Raw genomic sequence first — 22207 nt, forward strand, 5'->3', positions numbered from 1 at the left:
AATTTAAGAAAGCCTTGAGAAAGAGGAGAAATTTATACTACAGATAGTAATACAACGTATAGAATTTAAATAAGAGTTTAGAGCTATCACAGGAACATACCAAAAAACTAAGTCAAGAAATAGTCCCAATCTCACGTATTAGGAAAGTAATACATACAGAGCCACATCAATGTTTATAACAGTTCAATTCACAATAGCTAAGCTATGGAACCAACCCTAGATGCCCTTCAACAGATCAATGGATAAAGAAACTGTGGCATATATACACAATGGAATATTGCTCAGCATTAAAAGAGAATAAAATTATGGCATTTGAAGGTAAATGGATGGAGTTGGAGAATATCATGCTAAACAAAGTAAGTCAATCCTAAAAAAACAAATGCCAAATGTTCTCTCTGATAAGTGGATGTTGATCCATAATGGGGGGGGGGGGGAAGGAGAGGGCCATGGGGAGAATGGAAGAACTTTGATTGGGCAAAAGGGAGGAAGGAAAGGGGAAGGGATATGAGGGCAGGAAAGATGGTGTAATGAGATTAACATGTGGTGTGATTCTACATTGTGTACAACCAGAGAAATGAAAAATTGTGCTTCATTTGTGTACAATGAATCAAAATGTATCCTGCTATTATGTATAACTAATTAGAACATTTTTTAAAGTAATGTATAGTACAGTATGGATGGATAGTGCTCCTCATCAGTGAGGCAAGTGGATATTACCTTTATATGATGGTGGTTGGGCTGGGATTGTGGTTCAGTGGCAGAGTGCTTGCCTCACATGTGTGAGGCACTGGGTTCAGTCCTCAGCACCACATTAAAATAAGTAAGTAAGTAAGTAAATAAATAAATAAATAAATAAATAAAATGTTTTTTAAAATGATGGTGGTTAACACCTACCTGGTTTTATCAGTTGGCATTTGGGTTGAAATAGCAGAAATTAATCATGATCGGATTAAGCAGAAGAGAGATTGGGTAGCTCAGAGTCAGAGGAAAGCCAGGCCCAGAAGATGAGGGAAGCAAAGGATGCTAAGGAGCTGGGAATGCAACCTTCTTTGTGCCACAGGAATAAGATGGTTAGCATGTCCCTATTCTGCTTTCCCTGCTCAGGACTCTAGACACACCACTGCCACCATGAGTAGTTCTATTTGTCTCTGTGTATTTCTATCACTCCTTCCACAAGAGACCTAGGCAAAAACATCCAAGGCAGAGCCCTGGTCATGGGCCTGTGTCCTTATTGCTGGATCAGGAAAGGGAGGCCTGCCCACTTTCAGCTTCTGTGGGACCTCTCCCTAGGTAGGAAGGTGCCCAAATGCAGGGGAGCCAAAAGTGACAGATTTCCACTAACATTTTGGATGACTAAAATTAGAATCATACTTTATATCATAGACCAAAATAAATTTCACTTGGATTCAGAATTTAAATGTAGAACTTAAGATCATAAAAGTACTTAAACTACATATGAATATTTATATAATCGTGGTTTGGGAAAGTTGCTATGCATGATATAAATATCAGAAAGCCATTAAAAATATTGATAGAGAATATTCAATGACCCAGAAAGGGAATCATGATTTGTATAGTTAAAAATGTACATAAAAATGATATATGATTACATTCTAAAGTATTATCACACTTAAAAAAAAATAACCTCTGCCCAATGATTAGATACACCATCCAGTGTATCTCTTGGATGGTCATCTTAAAATTGATTTTTTTCTTCCTTCCCTCTCTCTATTGATTATTTTTTCTATAATCTGGATTTTCTTTTTAAATTTGAAAGATCAGTGATTTGGTTGGTTGGTTTGTGAGAATATAGAATATCTGGGTCTCCATAGGTAAATTCTATGCTAAACACTATAAAAGTGAAAATAACTTACAGAGCGGGTAAAGGCAGTTAGTTCAACATTCCCACCTATGTAAAGTTAAAGTGGCTATTGGAATTTGCTCCATCTGGTGGTACTTTAGAAGGCAGACTGAATAATTGGATTATAACTATAGGAATGGTCCCCATGTCATGATCTTTCTTTTTCTACCTCCAATGTTTTGGGGTTTGGTTTGTTATATTCTGTTTCTAAGAGAACCCACCTGCTTGACAGGAAACTGACTCGTTGGTATTCAGGGTGTTGGCATCTATGGAGAGCCAGATGCAGGCACTCTGGAGATTTGATTATGGCCTGCATTTCATCCCTTTATGCTTTTTCCTACAAAATACGAGTTGCCCAACATTTCCTGTTCTACAACCCTAGATTGTGGTCTTGTTCCCACGTATCTGGGATTCCTGTCTCAGTAAAGGATGCTCCACATCTGTTTGGCAGGAGAGACAGAGTGGGTCTTTGCCATCTGAAGGCAAATCACTCACATAGAAGGTAGTATCCTTTCAGAAGCCTTGATGTTGTTAAAGGATAAGGGAGGCCATTCATGTTCCAGAAAGTCTGTCAGCTGTACATTATAGAAACAGACCAAGAGATCTGGAGATAGCAAAGAAAGAATGAACTTAAAAATGGCTACTTATGGGGTTGGGGCTGTAGCTCAGTGGTAGAGCACTTGCCTACCATGCAGGAGGCACTGGGTTTAATCCACAGCACCACATAAAAATAAAAGTATTGTGTCCATCCACAATCAAAATATATTTTTTAAAATGGCCACTTGTTCAAAGTCTTGCCATTCAATTGCTTTTCTTTCTTGTAAAAGAAAAAAAATCATTCTGACTTTGAATTTCTTTAGCTAAATGCCGTTCGTCTTTTGCTATTAAGAAGAGATGTACAAGTAAACATGCTCTTGCTGGTATTTTCTAATTGAGACTCATGTTCTAAGAGTTCCTCATATTAAAAAAAAAAAAAACTTTTCCTATGACTATTTTGTCAGGGGACTCATTGAACATTTCTGTCATGTTTATTTCTCAGTCATAAACAGCATGACTCTGAATTTCTGTAAGTCTCAAGGTACCCCTGTCTTCATCTTTCATGTTAATATGGGCACCCTGTTGATTGGTATACAACTGTTTGGGGCATTCAATGGCTTAGTGAGGCATTTTTCATCCCTGTTATTTTGCAATATGGCTATAGAACAACTTCAGCATATGTATATTTTTTGAGCTATGCATTTTGTAAAACTTCTGTAGAATTTTTTGTTCTTTTTCCTCTTTTTTGATGACATTGATTAGGTAATATCTAAACAGGGGGGAAGTATGTTCCTTTTCTCTGGTGGAAGCTAGGAGGAGTTACTCTTAGGCTGGCTTCCTCTTGACTTCAGTGTATGAGGTTGTCCCCCTTGGTCTTGGGCCCCTGATGCTCTGGTACATGCAGTGTAGCACACAGGGTGAGGAATGGGGAAGTGGCAGGCACTTCATCACTGAGGCAATATCCTGTCCCCCTAGCACCTAGTCCCTGTGGACAGAGAAGTGTAAGTGTAGTGATTAGAAGGACACACATGGCCATGTAGGCTCTGCTTTCAATGATGGTACCTACAAGCATGTTCACTTTCTTGCTTACCAATCCTTTGTCACATCTGGGTACAGCCAGTCTCACTTATATACTTTTCTTGTCTCTTTCTAGGAGCAGCCTATTGCCAGTTCATGGATATGCTTTTTCCAGGCTGCATTAGTTTGAAGAAAGTAAAATTTCAAGCGAAGTTGGAGCATGAGTATATTCACAATTTTAAACTTCTGCAAGCATCATTTAAGCGAATGAATGTCGATAAGGTAGGAGACTCACTTGTACCTCTATAAAATGCACTGTCTTTTCCTTAATGTTGTTTTTGACTAGAAAGAACAAAAATCTGAGAACGTATCAATAGGATATATGTCTTGCTACCTTGACAAGTTGGGATCTATGCATAGTGTAAAGCATCAGTCCAACTTTGTATGTTTGTATGAGGTTTTAATTTCAAAAGGTTGTCTAAACTTGTAACCATTGGACTAAAAACTCTCACAGGAACCACAGATGTTAAAATTGTTATAAGGTTATGTTTTTGTTTGCCAGATGTTTCTGTGGTTGTGCATCTTATTCCTTTGGAAAAATAAGTTACAGTGGGAATACCATGGGTTTGAATCTCAGCTCCATGACTTGAGCAAATTATTTAAATTCTTTCAGCCTGATTTTACCCATCTATAAAATGGAACTAGAAACCTCACACCCATATTTATAGTTAAAATAAGAGAATGCATGCAAAAAGTATTCAGCATAGTATATGCCCTCAGATTCTTGGTGTCCATAAATTTTCCTTTTCCCCCCTTTGAATTATAATTTATTCCTAAAATGATACACAAAGATACTGAGTACTGTTTTCCTTATTAAGAGACTATTGCTAAAACCTTATTTTTCTGTATGTTTACTGTTATTCAAAACATATTTAATTCATGTCCTATACTTAGGGTATATCTCTTAGGATGGTTAAGCTTAGAAAAAATGAATTTTTGAAAAAGGGAATAGAGATTAACCAACATGGGAGAAATGGAAAACTTTTCTTTGCATAAATAGTAATAATAAATAAGCTATGGCAATAAAAAATAAAATAACTTATGAATTATAATAAATTATGAATTATAAGAGAAGATAGAACTTTAAAGAGTTTGAACTATATATATTTAATTAAATATAATTAATCTCTTTCTAAGTAAAATAGCATTCTTAATCAAAATGTTAAAAAATATGGCTTCTTGTTTTCTCATAATTTTTATTTCAAAATATACACTCTGTAACATTTTAACCTTTTGGAGTATTTTCAACCTACTTTATATCCTTTGCAGTGGTTAATTTCCAATTAGTTCTTTCCAAAGATATTTAAAACCAAAGCTATATAGGTTCTCCTTACTTATATAAGTTAATAATGCCACTTGTGTGATCTTCATTAATTTTTTAAGCTATGCTGCTACAGTCAATGAAAAAAAAAACCAAAATATCTGTCCAAGGTTTATTGATGGAACCTGCTATATATCAAATAGTGGGCCCATATCTCTCTAGAAGTTTGCAGAGAATGGATGAGAAGTTGTTAAGAATGTCCTAGAAAAATTCTTACAGTGGAAGAAGACTGGAATTGATGGACTTGTTAGACTTTCTAGTTTTAACATGTCATAATTTGATTAAAAAAAAAAAAAAGTCCTATGAGGGACGGTGTTATGTACCCCTGTTATGCCTATCACAGTGCACCAGTATATCAGAAGGTGCTGAGCAAAGTTTTGTTTACAACCTCAGATTTCGAACTTATGCCCCTGAAACTTTTCATTTTGGCAGAAAATGCAAACTGAAGTCAATAGAATTAAGGGCCTTCTTTTAACCACTAATATACCACCATCACATAAAACTATAAATTTGCACGTCTGGCAACAAAGTACAGTAGGGTGTTAACTAAAGACCTTAGCTGTAAGAAGTCTCTTTCTAATAATCCATATTCCCATGAACAAAACTTTGAAACTCATACATAAATAAAAGGTAAAAATTCAGCAAACTGTCATGTGTAGAACCAAAAGAAGTGAGAAGAGAACAAATTGGCACCAAAATCTGTGGTACCAGGAGCTGAAAGTTTGCTTCTCTTTCATCTTTCTGCATTGGGCTTAGTTTCAATTTTAGCTGCATAAGTTTTTTTTTTTGAAAAATTTATTACAATGATTTTGTTTTAGAGAGTAACCTAAAATGCTTATTGCTTTTTTCTTTTAGTTGTCATTATGTTTAAGGTCTTTTTGTTTCCCCCTTCCCTTTGCATTGCTGTGGATGCACCCAGGGCTTTGAAAACTCCAGGCAAGTGCCCTACCACTGAGCTACACCTCTAGCCTTTTTATTTTTTATTTTGAGACAAGGTCTCACTGAGTTACTGAGGCTCGTCTCGAACTCAGAATCCTCCTGCCTAGTCACGACATTTTTTTTTATTAGATTGTTGGTGGTATATAGTTCTGAGGTGGCAAAGCCTTTCTGAAGGTTTAATTTGTACAGCTTCCATTTGTATTGTCACACACTGAAGCCATGTTTTTTTGCACTGGGTTTCTGCCTGAATCACTTGATTATCTGTGCCCCCCCCCACACACACACACACGCAATATCTAACTCATACCATGTCACTTTCTTGTGGGTCGCCCTCACCTAACATCACCACCTGGAGATATAGAAAGTAAAATCTATTGATGGCTCAGTTTGGAGAACTTGGTACCTTTCCACTGAAGCAGAGCTAAGCAATAAACTCCGTGTTTTCCTTATTATGATTCCAAAGGTGCCTGTAGGGCCCTCAGTGGGGAGTACTGTTGACTCTTTAGGTTGCAGTAGGAAAGGTTACCCCATGAAAAACTGACCTTCCTGCCTCGGAAGCCAATGTGTGTGCTATGCACCTCCTCCTTCCGTGACCCCCTTAATCAACCTCCATCTCTTTTCCCTCAGACTCCCATGAAACATTAGCTATGCTCCTGGGTAACCTGTGCACTACCAGGCCTTGTATTGTGGTTAGCTATTTTCATACTAGTCTCTTTCTACATTGTAAATGAGCTCTGAGAAAAAACTCATTTTGTTTCATATGAACCTTTAGATTAGTGTCCATTTTTATTGACTTGAATCTTATTAATTTGCATGCTCTACTGACTATAATCTTCATAAGAATTAATACCAACACAATTGGGCCAAATGTTACAAAGAAATGGGAAAGCTCATCAATCTTGACAGCACAACATCCCAGGCCTATGATTTTAGGGGAGATGCTTTGACATTAAATATCCTATAAGAGACATCAGCCCCTCTTGACTGTCCTTCTTTTGTCTGCTTTGTTCAGAAGTATTAAGTATTTCACGAGAACCAGCTGTTGTTTTAAATAAGTTCTTTAATATGATGAGTTTTATGTTAATTCTAGAATACAGCTGGCTGAGCTGGCAGGGAGAGATCAGTGGTCATGAATTGCAGGCAAATAGGAAATGGTTGCATTTGGGGAACACTTCAGATGGACTGAATACCAACAAAGCTGAGCTTCCAGGCTCACAGTGATTCTATATTGCAGGTAATCCCAGTGGAGAAGCTAGTGAAAGGACGTTTCCAGGACAACCTGGATTTTATTCAGTGGTTTAAGAAATTTTATGATGCTAACTACGATGGGAAGGAGTACGATCCTGTGGAGGCACGACAAGGGCAAGATGCAATTCCTCCCCCTGACCCTGGTGAACAGATCTTCAACCTGCCCAAGAAGTCTCATCATGCGAACTCCCCCACTGCAGGTACTGTCACAACAAAACTGGAGATTCACTCTTACCTCAGAAAATGGCTCAGACCCTCCTGGGCTTTACTGTGTGTTTGTGATTGATTTGTCCCAGCAGTCAATATTTTAATGCTTTGGATGATTTTTTTAGCATTGACTTACTGACTGCATTTACCTTCCTCTGACCCATCTGTCATAAGTCTAATGATCTTGATTTAAGCTATTAAAAAGCAGAGTCATGTTATATCACTGAAGTGTGTGGTATTAAAACAATGCTCTAGGGTATAGATTTCTTTTTTTAAATTTGAAGTAGTCTGTTTAGATTTAGAATTAAACACTTTTACTGCTTAATTTTTGGCCGTACAGATCACAGTGTGAACTGATTTATACTGTTATATGTGGATCCTCATCTCTAATTCTTCAGAGGAAATTTTTGAATGCTGCAACTATCTCCTGCAGACGTAGTGCCAATTTTTACTGATAATGTAAAACAACACTTCATTTTTATCCACCTTTGTCCAAAAGTGAAGTCATTCACCATGATTAGCAGAAACTTAAGTTTTTTTTTTAAACTTTTGTTCATGTAAACCTTTTTAAAATTTTATAAATATCCTTGACATAAAAAGACTTTGCCAAGCAAAACGTGTTCTTGTAAAATTGGGTCATTATCATTAGCTCCAGTTGGGTAGTGAACAGTGAAACAGTGATACCCTTAGAAGCCATTTGTTTCCATGCCAGTGTGGAACCTGGTGTTCAGATGTGTGAAATCTGTGACCTTAATTTTGTAAATAATTCAGATTCCTTAGTTATGGCCAACGCCCATCAGAGTGGATTAGAAATTGTTAGCAGTTCTAGGGATGTGGTAGTAGCCCTGTAATCACACTTTCTCTCACTGTGAAGAAGGCTTTTTATTTGTTTTCCTTATTTCTGAATTCATGACTATATTCCAGGTAAACCAAGACCTTTGGAAATCTGTCATTATTCTGTTAGTATTTTAAATCTTTTATTTTAAAAAATATTTTTAAAGATAACATTATTAATATGCATATTTCCCTGTATATTAGTTGAATTCTTATTCATCTGGATCAAAGTAGTGGTAAGGAAGAGGAATAGACAACTTTGGAGATATTTAGGGGGTAAAATAGACTGGATATTGTTAATGGATTGATACTGGGGTTAAAGAGAGAAGGGTGTCAACCATGACCTCTTGATGGAGGGCCTTATTCAGGAAGGGTTGCTAGAGGACCAGATTTAAAAGAAATTGTAAGTTTGTTTTCAATGTACTGAGTTTGAGATTCTCTTGGAATATCCAGCAAGAAATCTAAATAGGCAGAATATTTTTTGGCGGGGAGCGGTATGTGTGTGTGTGTGTGTGTGTGTGTGTGTGTGTGTGTGTGTGTGTGTTTCTGGAGCTTAAAAGAAGTATGGGTTAGAGGTGAACATTTGTGAGTCTTCCATATATCTATGCAGTAAAATCTGGATGTAAATACACAGTGATAGAGGGTAAAAGGGCCTTGAAGAACTCTTGATGTTTAATGGTTGAGTAGAGGAGGAAGAGCGTGCATGGGACACAAAGAAGATGCAGAAAGATTGTAGGAAACTAGAGAGTGAGTGGTTGTGTTGGGGAAGGAGAAAGAAGGGAGCAGAAGAATCAACAGTATCTAAATCTTCTAAGAAGTCAAAATGAGGCCTGATATTGGATCACTCAACTTGGAGGTCATTCACTGGAATAGTAGAACAAGGACTGGATTAAAGAATCCAGAGAAGTTGAGACATTATCAAAGTCCATCCTTGGAGCCATACAGTAGATGAGTTATATAGATTAGGAAAACTAAACACAGATCTTTGAGAACACATACATATATGAGGGAAGAAAGAATCAGCAGCTGAGAAAAAGGTGAAAATGAAGAAAACCAGGAGAACTCAACAGTAGGAAATTTCTAGAAAGAGGGTCACCAACAGTGCTGAATATTAATTATGGAAACATCAAATAGGGTAAAGCCTGAAAATAGGCCAAGGAGGTCAGACTCCTCGGAGGTGATTAATAGTCCTTCAGAGAACTAGTCCAGTAAGACAGATTCACCAAGGGCATGTGGAGTGTGTAGGTGAGCTGGAAGAGTAGATTTACCTTCAACAAATCTGTCAGGAAGAAAAACACTAAGGGAAATAAAAACATTTGGTTGTTGTAGGAAAAAGAGCTGATGGCAGCTTCATGAAGTAAGATTGGAGGTAGAATGGTGTTCCTTTTTTCTTGTTTTTGTTTGCTTTAAGGATAAAACAAAATGGTCATATTGATGAGAGAAGGATCCATGGAAAAGGAATAATTGAAAATAGTAAAAGAGAGAAATTGGAGAAGCATGGCCCTGAGGCTGGAAGGAGAAAAATAAGATCAAGGGCATAGATAGAAGGGCTAAAGGGAAAGGGAAGATTTATTTTTCTGGAGCAGAAGTGATGGAAGAGGTCAGATAAAAATTAAGCCACAGGGGTTTGGGAAATAAGCATTCATGCAGTTCAGACAGACCACATACTTTTTTTTTGACCTTTTATTCTGATTTGTTCTATATGACAGTAGAATGCATTACAATTCATATTACTCATATAGAGCACAATTTTTCATATCTCTGGTTGTACACAAAGTATATTCACACCATTCGTGTCTTCATACATGTACTTAGGGTAATGATATCCATCTCATTCCACCATCTTTTCTTGGCCATCTACTTGTGTCAGTAACTTTCATCAGCCTAGAAGATGGAGTGGAGAAAGGGGGTGGTGTGTACTTCCCAGAGTCTGCAATTCAGGAGGCACATGGAGTGGGAGGACAAGGAGGTGAGAAAATCAAGGGTGGCTGGTATTTCTCCTCTTAATGTCATTTCCTATAGCTGTTAGTGATGGACAGATTGGTCTTGAAATGCAACTGCCATTTTTTTTTCACATTTTTAATAGTGGAATTGGATAGACCTCCGAATATTTTTCTTCCACAATCATAATGTGTCCTTAATTTTTTTTTTTTTTTTTTTTTTTTGCCTTGGCTCCAACACTCCTACTCCCCAAACACAACTGTCATTATGCCGCCTTGGCCTCGTTTTCTAGGAATTCCCTTGCTTGTCTCACAAAAGCCACAGAGAAACTTGTGCCATTTTGATAGAATATCCATAAACTTGAAGGAGAAGTATATGTTTTCCAGAGCTTAACTTCTCAGGTGACAACACTCAGGAAACATATGAAAGTCAACAGATAATAAATTCGGGTTTTAATGTTCCAGAAGGCAGTAATTCCTGAGACTATGTTCCTAATAACTTGACCATGTTTACCTCTTTGATCTTAATCAGGGAGAAAGGATATTTTTTTCTGGAATCAAATTAATTATTACCTTTTTAATAAAATATGTTCTGACTATGGGGCAGTTTGGAAAGTAAAATTATACTGAGAGAAAATTATAGCCAAGTATACATAAGATGTAAAACATTACTTTCCCAAGCTATAATAGGAGAAAGGCTCCCATAAATGCATTAAGACCTCATTTTTCTAGAAGTCATGTATCCAGATATTGGGAACACAGCCAAGAAAATATAAGCCAAAATGTCTTTCTCAGAGTCAGAATAGGTGTTATAAAATCTGTGCTGTGAAATTCACACACTTTGCTCATGAGCGAGTTTCTAGGATACTTTTCCAGTCTCTTTGCTCTTTCTTAATTTAGAAATAGCTATAATAAACATGAGGATATGGTTTCTCAGCACATAAGGTATTAGGGCAGGAGTACATAGGCACCAAGAGAGAGCACAAACAACAATAAGAGAAGATCCAGAAATCTTAAAACCTTACTAAAGAGCCTAGTAGTCTAGGATCTTTATTTAAAAATTGCCTCTGTGACACCACAGATCTCATGGGTCCCTTCAAAGTCTTAGGATTCTGTTATAATTCTCTTTATAATATTGACCCTGAATCATTTTCCCCATGAGCTATTTGTACAGACTCTAAACTGGTCCTCCTTCCTCTGGTCTAAAACCATAGGTCTGATTTTTGTCCATTCACAATTTAGGATAAATTAAAGTGCTTGATGAGATGAGATTCAGCTATCTCAGAAATTCACAGTGGTGCCAAGTCAGGAACATTTAGCAGTAATTCTGTTCCCAAAACCTTGGTCATTTCTTAATTATTTGCATTAATGGAAACAAGCCATGGATGATAAAATTGAAAACAGGAACCGGTCCTCAATTATTATTATTTTTTTTTTTTTGGCTTTGGAATACTTGATTGATTTTGCAGTGGATTTATCTCTTCCCCCAAATAGTTCCTTGGGCTAATATTAAAATTAGTTTGCATGCCCTGACTATTACAAATGAATAGCAATAAGTGGAAGCTTCAAAGCATCTTATATGACAGAGAGACTACATTAGAGTGGAAAAAGAGATTGTGGGAAGGATTAGCCATACATGATAATTGAGAGTACTCTGTCTACATAAGCAAGGGGAAAAAAATGTGCTTTTACATCATCCAGATGGCTTATATAACCCCACTCCAGAGGAGATTTGTTTGTGCATCAAGTAAATTCCAGATACTTAGTGCATTCTGTTTTTGTGTGAACATGCTTGATTTTTCTGCCGTAAAATCTTTTCTTCTATGGATTCAGAGAAGCCATAGAATAGTTTGGTGTCTGAGTATAGTAGGGTGACTTTATTGTAAGCAACTTGAACATCAGCAGAGGTGTCATAGGAGGGTAGATGGCCTCCAGGTAAGTTTTATTTTGTGTGTTTTCGGAGGAGTTGCTTCTTGAGTTGGTTTTGATCTGTCAGCCAAGAGCATACATTAAAATGTACATTTTTATAATAATAAAGTGCATACATCATAGTGAATCATGATGTTTATAAATTTATTGCTCTAAGCCATATCTGCAACTTGAGATAGCTGTCTAGGGAGATGAGTTTTTATGTGTGAGCACTTACTAAACTTAAAAGAAAATTCAAAATTATGGTTTCTATAGCAACTACAGCTTAGACACATTGCAAATTCACATACATTAATGCATTAAAATCAAACACCCATATATAAATATAGTGTGATGAATTTAGAGTTGCTATGGGAGTTAAGTCTGAGCTTTCTCTTTTCCTTAGAGACTTCAGTGTTTCAGCCTTGAAATCAGGTTAATGGAAATGCTTGAAAAGTAGTTTCTAAAAGAAAACAACTAATAGAACAAAGTATTTGAACAATCATAATTAAATTCCTAAATGTAAATTTAAATAAATCCTGTGTTTTTCAAAAATGATCCTGGCTGTAGCTCAGGGGCGGAGTGCTTGCCTAACATGCGTGAGGCACTGGGTTTGATCCTCAGCACCACATAAAAATAAACAAAATAAAGGCATTCTATCCATTAAGAAAAAACAAGATACTGAATATTTGAATACTCTGAATTACCTTTGATTTTGGATTCTCCAAGACTAGTCATACAGTCTAAAAATGTAACCATGTTTGTTCATTTATTTTTTAGCAGTGTATAAGCATTCGTAGAGCACCTACAATCTAAATAAGCATCACTACTCACCTTCATTTGAGAAAGCAAATTTGGCTTTACTTTTTTGTGTTTTTAAGAAAGGCATTGAAATATAGCAGTAAGGGTGGGTTTTATCATCATTCTAATCTTGTCTTTGTGTCTCAAAATATTGTCTCTCACCAGGTATGGTAGTGTACACCGTTAATTCCATCAGCTGGTGAGGATGAGGCAGGAAGATTGCCAAATTTAAAGCCAGCCTCGGCAACTTAGCAAGGCCCTAAGCAACTAAATGAGACTCTGTCTCAAAATAAAATATAAAAAGAGTGGGTATGTGATAAAGTGCCCCTGGGTTCAATCCCTGGTACCAGAGAGAGAGAGAGAGAGAGAGATTCTCTCTTGGTCAGTGTACCACATGCATTTGAAAAGAATATGTGCTCTATAGTTGTCATATAATGTTCAGAAATAAAGATGGTTGATAGTGTTTTTCAGATTCTGTGTGTTTGATGAAGGGTTTTGTTTTGTTTTGTTTGTCTAGTTCTAATAATGGCTACAAAGATAATGTTAATTCTTCATGCACTGATTGATTGTGGAATTGTCTGTTTCTTCCATTCTCCCAATTTTGTGTTCCTGTTTTTTGTAAGGTTCTGTTACTAAATACATACACATTTACAATTGTAATCCTATTTAATTGACCTTTTTATTTCTTTGAAAATAATTTTTGTCTTTAAGTGTATTTTATCTGATGATAATAGAACCACTCCAACTTTCTTATACCTACTGTTTGCATGATGTCTTTTTCTCTAATAGACTAACTTTCTACCTATCTTGTGTTTGCATTTAAATTATGTTTCTTATAGACAGCATATAAGTGGGTCTTGCTTTTCTATTCATTGTGGTATGGTAGTCTTTGCCTTTTAATTAGACTATTAAGTGTATTGATACTTAGGGTAATTATTGATTTGTTTGGATTTATGTCTACCAAATTACTATTTGTTTTTTTTTTTTTTTTTTTTTTTTGCTGTTTCTCCTTTCCTGTTAGCTTCTGGATTTTTAAATACTTAGAGTTTTATTTTAATTTATCTAGTGTCTTTCTAACTATACCTTTTTGCATTAATTTTTTGTGGTTGCTCTCAGGATTATATGTATTCATATCTTTTCACAGCATACTTAAAATGAACATTGTAGCCCTTATGTAAAATATGGAAACTTTGCAAACCCCCTCCCCACTGTCCTTTGTTTTGGTTATTCTATGTATTACATCTACATTCATTATAAACCTCACAAGACAATCTTATGACTTCTACTTTACATTCACATTGTCCAGTACACAGTGTCTTTTGAGTACTTGAGACGTCCTGCATATATAAAATTCATGCTGGGTTTAGAAGACTTAAAAAAAAGGAAAAAAAAATATATATATATATATCTAGTAACTTCATACTGATTCCATGTAGGAATTATATTGTAGATATGTATTTTTCATATGTTAAAATTGATCTTTTTTAACTTTTTGATGTGACCACTGGAAAATTTTAAATGATATTGTTCACACACTTCTAGTAGGCAGTGCTGCTTTAAACAGTCATATGTATTATAAAGAAATAAGAGGAAAAAATAGCCTGTTTTTCATATAGTTACCATTTCTCATTTTTTCATTTCTGAACGTATGAGACCCCTATTGGTTTCAGTTCTCTTTAGACTGAAAAACATTTAATATTTCTTATAGTACAGGTTCAGTGGTAACAAATTTGTTTTTAGATTTGCTTTTTCTGTCACTGTCTAAATTTTCCACTCATTCTTAAGGAATATTTCTACTAGATAAAGAATTTAAACCAGACATACTTTCTTTTTTCTTGAAGCACCTTAAAGATATTATTCACGCTGATAGCCTCCAAACGTAAGCCATCCTTCTTTTCCTGTACATAATATGTCATTTTCTCTGGGTATAGTCAACTTTTTCTCTTTATTGTGTTTCAGAGTTCAGTAAGCTTTCTGAATCCATAATCTGTCTGGGGGAAATTTTCAGCATTATTTTTTCAAATATGTTCTTAGCTTTCTTCTTTACATCTAATTTTCCTAGAACTTCATTTACCTATAGGTTAGATCTGTTGAAATTATACCACAGTTTTCTGAAGCAGTGTTGACTTCCTCCCCAGTTTTTGTTTTCTGTTGATGTATCTTCAAGTTTATCCTCTCCACCCTATGGCATCTCCATTCTGGTATTGAGTACAGTACTCATTTTAGCTATTGTATTTCTCAGTTTTTAACTGTTTTCTTTTAAGGCCAAGAATGTAGATCAGTGGTAAAGCACTTGCCTGGCATGTGTGAAACTCTGGGTTCAATCCCAGCACCACAAAAAAATAGGTCAGTCTTTAATTTTTCTTGTTTATCTTTCTCTGCTGAGTTTGCCTACCTTTTCATTTGTTATGAGCATATTTTCCTTTCATTCACTGAGCATACTTATGGTCATTGCTTCAAAGCTATTGTCGGCTTACTCCACCATCCTGGCCACCTTGTGGTGGGCATCTGCTGATTGTATTTTCCTTTGAGAATACATCATATTGTCCTGACTCTCCATATGTTGGAATAATTTTGGATTATGTCCTAGATATTGTGAATACTAAAGCTTCAAAGGATGTTGATGTTTTAACAGGGACTTACTTTGATTAGAGTCTAAGGGGGTATACTCAAGAAGTTAAATACCACTCAAGAGGTCCTAACCTTGACCTCCAGCCTGTGCCTTTGTGTAGAATTTCCTTGGTCTTATTTTTGCCAAGAAGCAAGTCTCTATTTACCTTTGGAGAAACTCCCTCTTTTAACCACTGATATTGGTCTCACCACAGAGTCATCATTTACTCTAAGAAATACGTTTTCCCTTATCTGCTCTTTACTGGGGTAGTTCATAATAGCATGTGACTTCCCAGAGACCGGTAGGGTAGGCAAAGGCACCCTTGTTGTCCTTTCATGATGAGATCATCAAGATGAGTCATTCCCGTATATTTTACAACTTCCCAGCAAGGTACTTGCTTGATACTATCTCCTAGTCCCAGTCACCTAACAACATACCCTCCTGCTTACTACCTACTTACTGCCAGGATCGAATATTCCATTCTCAGAGATAAAGCAATATCATCCCAGTCCAAGGAAGAGATACGTTTCTTTCCAGCACCATAATTAACAAGGCATCTTTTTGAACAGAGGTTATGTAGAATGATGTTTGTGTCTTTTCACTCAGTGCCTGTCCCATGTCAGCATTTGTGTCCCTTAGGCCTACTCATATTAAGAAACTGTCCCATTGCTAAACTGCATACCACTTAGTAGCTGCTCCCTTAGCTACATCAAGACCTGGAGAAGATGTTAAGAATCACTTTAATGGCCCCAATAATTAAATTCTTAGAGGAGACTCCCTTTTCCCCAGAAGAAGAGAGATATGGTGGTTTTGTTCTTTCAGTTGCCTATCATTTGTACAATATATGAGGAACACTGATAAGCATCAGGATACTTTCTTTTTTTTTTTTTTAAGAGAGAGTGAGAGAGGAGAAAGAGAGAGAGAGAGAGAGAGAATTTTTAATATTTATTTTTTAGTTCTCGGCGGACACAACATCTCTGTTGGTATGTGGTGCTGAGGATTGAACCCGGGCCGCACGCATGCCAGACGAGCACGCTACTGCTTGAGCCACACCTCCAGCCCCAGCATCAGGATACTTTCGTTGCAAAGAATAATTGAGCCTACATTTTCCTACTGTCATAATCTATTTGAGCCGTTGTAACAAAATATCATAAATCAGCAGATTCAGTGTCTGGTGAGGACATGTTTCTCGTAGACATTTCTTGTACAGGGCACCTTTATATTGTGTTCTCAAGTGGTAAAAAAGGGAAACTCCCCAAGGCTCTTTGTCAGAGCACTTAATCCATTCCCCAGGGCTGCCGGGAGGACCCAATTGCCTCTGAACGACCCACCTCTTGAAATCATCACATCAGAGATCTGGCTGCAACATGGGAGTTTGGGGCAACACAAGCATTCAGACCATAGCACCTACCTGTAATGGTGGCAAAACCACAGCATAAAATGTGAACAGTGCTCTGTCTTACCACCATCCTAAATATCTGTGAGTTTGGTGTTTTTTTGTTTTTTAGTTTTTAAAAATATTTATTTTTTATTTGTAATTGGACACAATACCTTTATTTTATTCATATATTTTTATGTGGTGCTGAGGATCAAACCCAGGGTCTCGCATGTGCAAGGCGAATGTTCTACCGCTGAGCCACAACCCCATCCCCGAGTTTGGTGTTTGGGGCACAGAGAAGAGCAAAGAAGCAAGAATAATTCAGGATTTTCAAATAGGAATCTCCTGGGAGAGTCTTTGAAAGAGCCATGCATTTTTCATTTGTATTCCAATTTGGTTGCCTACTGAGACAGCATTTTTAACAGATGCTACTAATTCATTTTATGATTTTTAATTATTTTGACTTACTAGAATCAAAGTATGTGCATAGTTTTCTTTAAAACTAGAATTTTGTGAAGCCTAGAGATCAAAACCTATGAAATGCTGTGCTGTTATTGTTTCACTCTTAAAATCTAAATCTAATATGAATAGAATTTTTCATGAAACTTAGGGGAAAGGAAAACATTTAAAATGTACAGGAAATCAGTAATACTAGCAAATATTTATTGAGCACATACTAAGTTCCAACTATTATTCTAAGCACTTGATTGGTGTATTAGTTCAATTTAGCTTTACCACAATCCTAAAAGATACAATTATAATTTTAGAATCTAGAAAACTAAGGGCCCGAGGGGTTCAGTGATTTACCAGGGTAACTAAAAGTAGGGTATTCAAAATTTGAAGCCTAATACTGATTCCAGAGCCCACACCATTTGATTATATTGCCTCTCAAATATGACAAATACTCTTATTTTCTCCCTGCACTGTATTGAACCACAGTAAATTTTCACAAACTGAATTCAAATTGCAGGGTGCAAAGAGGGAATGAAAAGCACTCAATGTTACTGATCCTTGAAACAGCAGAGCACACACACTGCTATTGGTGTGGCATTTACCTTTTGTAAAATAAATTTTTAAAGTTTGAAAACGTTCCCATTCATCCTCTCAATAGGATTTGGAATGAGAAAGAGTTGCTGTATTTTATCTACATTTATAAATGAAGGAAATGTGAAGCTACTTGTTCCAGGTCTCTTATCAGCCCTAAAGCAGAAATGTGGATAAAGCCCAGAAGGCTGAGCCCCAGATTAGTAGGATTACTAATCTCTGGTTTCTTAATCCTTCAATTCATATATTTCTCTGGACAAATGGTCCGAGGGATTTCAAAGTGAAGAGTAAGCCCCTGAGACAAATTTGGCATTATTTCCTGATTCCTCACACAGCTCTCTGCTGAGAGGGCTGATGGCTTCCATTGTTGTCCCCTCTGCACTGGGGGAAGCAGTGGCTCTAGTCCGTTTAGAGCAGCATGGGTCCTTTCACAACAGGCCCTGGGTCATTCTTACATAGCCGCTCCCTGGGTATGAAATGTTTGCTGACTCAGCAGCTCAACCCATTGTCCTGGCTGGGTCAGCCCTCTTCTCTAAAAGGTACAATAAGTTGCTGTTTTGCTTTTCAGCTTGACAGGAAACCTTGTCACTTCTCAAAAGAAACTAATACAATAGTCACTCTCAGTTTCCTTGAGCAGAATATCACAGATTGCCCAAGAACCTATTTTTCTTTATTATCAATGCCTTTCTTTGTCACTTGGTATTTTGGGCAGAATATAAAACAGTTCTGACCTGAGGAATTGTCTGGAATTTCTTTGAATTGGATAAACTAAACGGTAAGCCAGTTCTGCCCTGCTGACCCAGAGGCTCTCATGTGCTGTCTGTCTGTCAAGTTGATTTAACTGGAATCACTGACAGTGTTCATTTGGATCGTGCCACCCTATGGCTGGTTTTGAAGTCTCTCCAGCCATCTCCATCACCTGAGAAGCACCTTGCACCGTAACACTGTCACAGCACACTACATAGGAGCTCAGAAAATATTTGTTAGAAGGATAAATGTGTCCTACTTCTTGGTTTTCCTTGTCCTTTTTGTGAAAACTTTACTTGAATTCTCATTCGTTCATTTAGTCTCCCAACAATGTTTGTTGTGGCCTGCAAGGAATTCTGGAGACTGGTAAGCATAGGAAGGCTACCTAAACTTGTCTTGCATAATCTCTTGAGGTTTCTGGGGAAAGTGAAGTTCAGCTAAGACTTAAGGAATGAGTAGAAGTTAGCCAGATAAAGGGTGTGGTGACAAGCATTCCAGACAGAAAAAAAACAATGTGGAACTCAAGAGAATGTGCTCTGTTCAGTGAAGTGCATGTTGTTCTGTGTGGATGTTTTGAGATACTGGGCTGCAGAGTCAAACAGGACCCTTGTTATTACCTTAAAAGGAACAGAGAATCACAAACTTAGCAGCACAAAACAACATACATGTGTTCACAAATAATAAAGCCCAGGCAGAGCTTAGCTGGGCTTTCTGCATTAGGGTCTCACCAAGCTGCAAGTGTCCACCGGGGCTCTGGTCTCATCAGAGGCTCGACTAGTTAAGATTCACTTCCAGGCTCCCAAATACTTGACAGTTTCCTTGCAGCTATAGGATCAGGGCTTTCATTTCTTGCTGGAAGCTACTCTCAATACCTAGAGACTACTCCTCCCTCCTTGCAATTGGGCTTTCTGACAGAGTGCTTACCTTGTGGCAGCTGCTTCTTCAAGGCTAGTGGAGAAGGTCTCACCAGCATGTTCACCAGCAAGACACAGGCGTGTGTATCGTAACATGCTGGTGTGAGTGGCTTCCCACCACCTCTGTTGTGTAGAACCAGTCACAGGTTCCCACACACCCCCTCCAGGAGAGACTATTATACAAATATGTTAAGACCAGGAAGCAGAGGTCATTGGAATGGGGTGGGGGGAGTCACTTTAGAGTCTGTTGGTCACAGAGGTTTACAGAGTTTATAGTGGAGACTGTTGAAGGTCTTTAAAAGCTTTAAGCAGGAATTTGTTCCACCTTATAGAGAAGGCATTAGAAGGGGTACACTTACAATTCAGAAGACTAGCTAGCCACCTAGGAGAGGTGGCCTAAGTGAAGGTGGTAGCCAGGTGGATTATGAAGGTATGATCACAGCTTGATGATTATGGGAAGTAGGGGACAGGAGGAGACCAAGGACAAAAGATCCACTCATGCCCAGCTGGGCTGTTGGTTGGGGAAGCAGAGAACTCAGGAAAAGGAGCATTTTCTATAGGTAAAGGAGAGCGGATGACTCTAGTGGCCCTGCTCCCAGCTCTCACTTCCAGTTCTGATTTGCTGTGTGGGCGCAGACCATGATTGTGTGCTGGGACGGTTGGTGCCGCTGGAGCACAACACCATCAGAACAGGGGCATTGCGTGTCGACAGGCACTCTGACTGAGGTTAAAGGACTATATGTCATAAAGTAATCAAGTACTTGGGCTCCCTCAAAATGCCCCTCTTGTTTGGTAAGCTTCTTGCTCACGTGAGTGCTACATGCCAGAGGTGGCACCAGGGTGGCAGCTTCGTGGCAGTACCTGTGTGTGTCTGTTCTCCGTGGGCTGCTCAGTATGCCGGGCTGTGATTCCACCATAAAAAGGCAAAGGGCTCCTGATCTCACTGTTAGGATTTGAGATGTGGGTTTTAGTGAGTTAAAGGGATCCTCACCATTTCTGTTGCTGAGAACAATTAAAAATCAGATTCTAAACTCCGGCAGTCATTAGATTTGGTATGTAATATGTTTCAGATCTACTTAATTTTCTATCAAAGTGCAAAGAGGCATGATAATCCAGTAGTTGATTGAAAAAAAAAACACACCAGATTGAAATAACTATTTAAGAGTCAGAATTTTTAAGATCGAAGCCTTTCTAAAATGTGCTTTCCTGAATTTTTTTTCCCCCTATGAAAAATTCTCTGAAACCAGAGTGACTCAAGTAGAGCCTGGAAAATACTGGAGAATCACATGATGGCTAAAAATAAGCACATCATCCCCAGCAGGGACAGTAAGCAGGGCAGAAGTAACTCAGTACGTGAGCGCTTCCATTTGCTGTCCATCGTAGGACCTGGTCAGCCTAGAGGGTCCAGAGGGTCCCCAGAGCTCTGCTGGCTCTGCAGCAGCAGCCACACCCTCCAGAGGCCCCTGGCCTGCAGCATGCCCTGCTGCTGGGCTCTCACGGGGCAAGCCCTTTTATTGTGCTGTGCGATGACCCCTGAGCGCTGGCTGGGAGGGACACAGGCTGACTCATAGCTCTTAGCCCTGCCTGTTTTTCCTTCAGCCCTCCCCTTGGAATCAATGGCAAATGCTATTGATTGCAGAAAATGTCTTCTTTGTTTTCTCTTGTTAACATTGCAACACAGAGACTGTAAAATTGATGGGCATTTGGTGGCTATTCTGTGGGGGTATACAATAGGGTTTTTTAAAACCATCACAACTTTACCAAAAACAAAACTCATCCTGTGCAGACCCAGAGGACTGACTGCAGCAGCCTCCTACCTGGCCTTTCTTTCTTCCTCTACCCTCGCAGTCTGTACTCCACCTGGCAGGCAGAGTGAGCCTCTTCAAACCAGCTCAGGGCATGTCTCTCTGCACTGGCACCTGACAGTAGCCTGTGAGGTACATTGTGACCTGGCCCTGCAGCCAGGTATGTCTCTGCCTGCATGATGTGTGCCCTCTCTGCTCCTGGCCTGGCTCCTGAACAGGTGAGGCAGAATCCTGATACTATCTTTAGGTCTTTCCTTCACTTGGACTACTGTGCACCTGGCTGTCACTTCCCTTACCTCCCTCAATTCTTGGTTCAGATCTAACGTCCTCATCACACCCTTGAAGACCTAAGGATTACTCTTGCCTCTGTCCTGTCCCTTGTAGTGATCCTGGAGTTGGTATAAGAGCTGTTGGCCTCTGTGACGAGTGAGACTTTGAAGCCAGGGTGATCCTGTCTAGTGCCTCTCACTTCCTTGCTAGGCTGCTAAAACACTTCCACCCAGAGAAGCACCTGACATTACCTTGCTGGTGCTAGGTGCTCCTGATTTCCATTCTGAGCAGACTCACATGAATGTGGCCTGTGGAAGCCCCTCAGATCTGAGTGAGTGGTTGAAACTGAAGACCAAGGTCCCATGTAAAATCACCTCCTACCCACTCCATCCTGACTCTCCTTACCCTACCCTGCTCCGTTTTCTGCTTTTCCCTTTCCCAAAGCACTGTTTTCTTCTTTTCTCTGTCACTTATTAATTTATTGTGTTTTGTTTATTGTCTCCATCCCCCTGTTAGAACATGAATTCCACATGAATGGGCATCTTTTATGCTTACTTCATTATTTTATCCCCAGTGCCTATTAACTTGCCAGATATATAGTAGGGGTTTGATCAATATTTGTCATATGAATGAACGAACAAACTAACAAACAAAGTAATTTAAGAAGGAGCACAGAGACTTGAGCTAGAGCAACCACTGATTTTTAGTACTATCAAAGAGTACATGGAGTGGGGGATCCTAGGCCCTGGAGCCCACTGATAGGTT

General features: G+C 38.3%; 1 protein-coding gene across 4 annotated transcripts in view; it reads left to right on the forward strand.

Moving 5' to 3' along the window:
- The window catches only part of MAPRE2 (microtubule associated protein RP/EB family member 2), a 153814-nt gene that overhangs the window by 108317 nt on the left and 23290 nt on the right, over positions 1 to 22207 (forward strand). For all 4 annotated transcript variants that reach the window (XM_081262964.1, XM_081262963.1, XM_081262962.1 and 1 more), the window contains 2 exons: positions 3552 to 3697; positions 6970 to 7183. In XM_081262964.1, coding sequence (XP_081119090.1) covers positions 3552 to 3697; positions 6970 to 7183 — 360 coding nt within the window. The remainder of the gene's footprint in view (positions 1 to 3551; positions 3698 to 6969; positions 7184 to 22207) is intronic.

Source organism: Spermophilus citellus (assembly GCF_964194105.1).
Source record: "Spermophilus citellus genome assembly, chromosome: 12".
Lineage (NCBI taxonomy): Eukaryota > Metazoa > Chordata > Mammalia > Rodentia > Sciuridae > Spermophilus > Spermophilus citellus.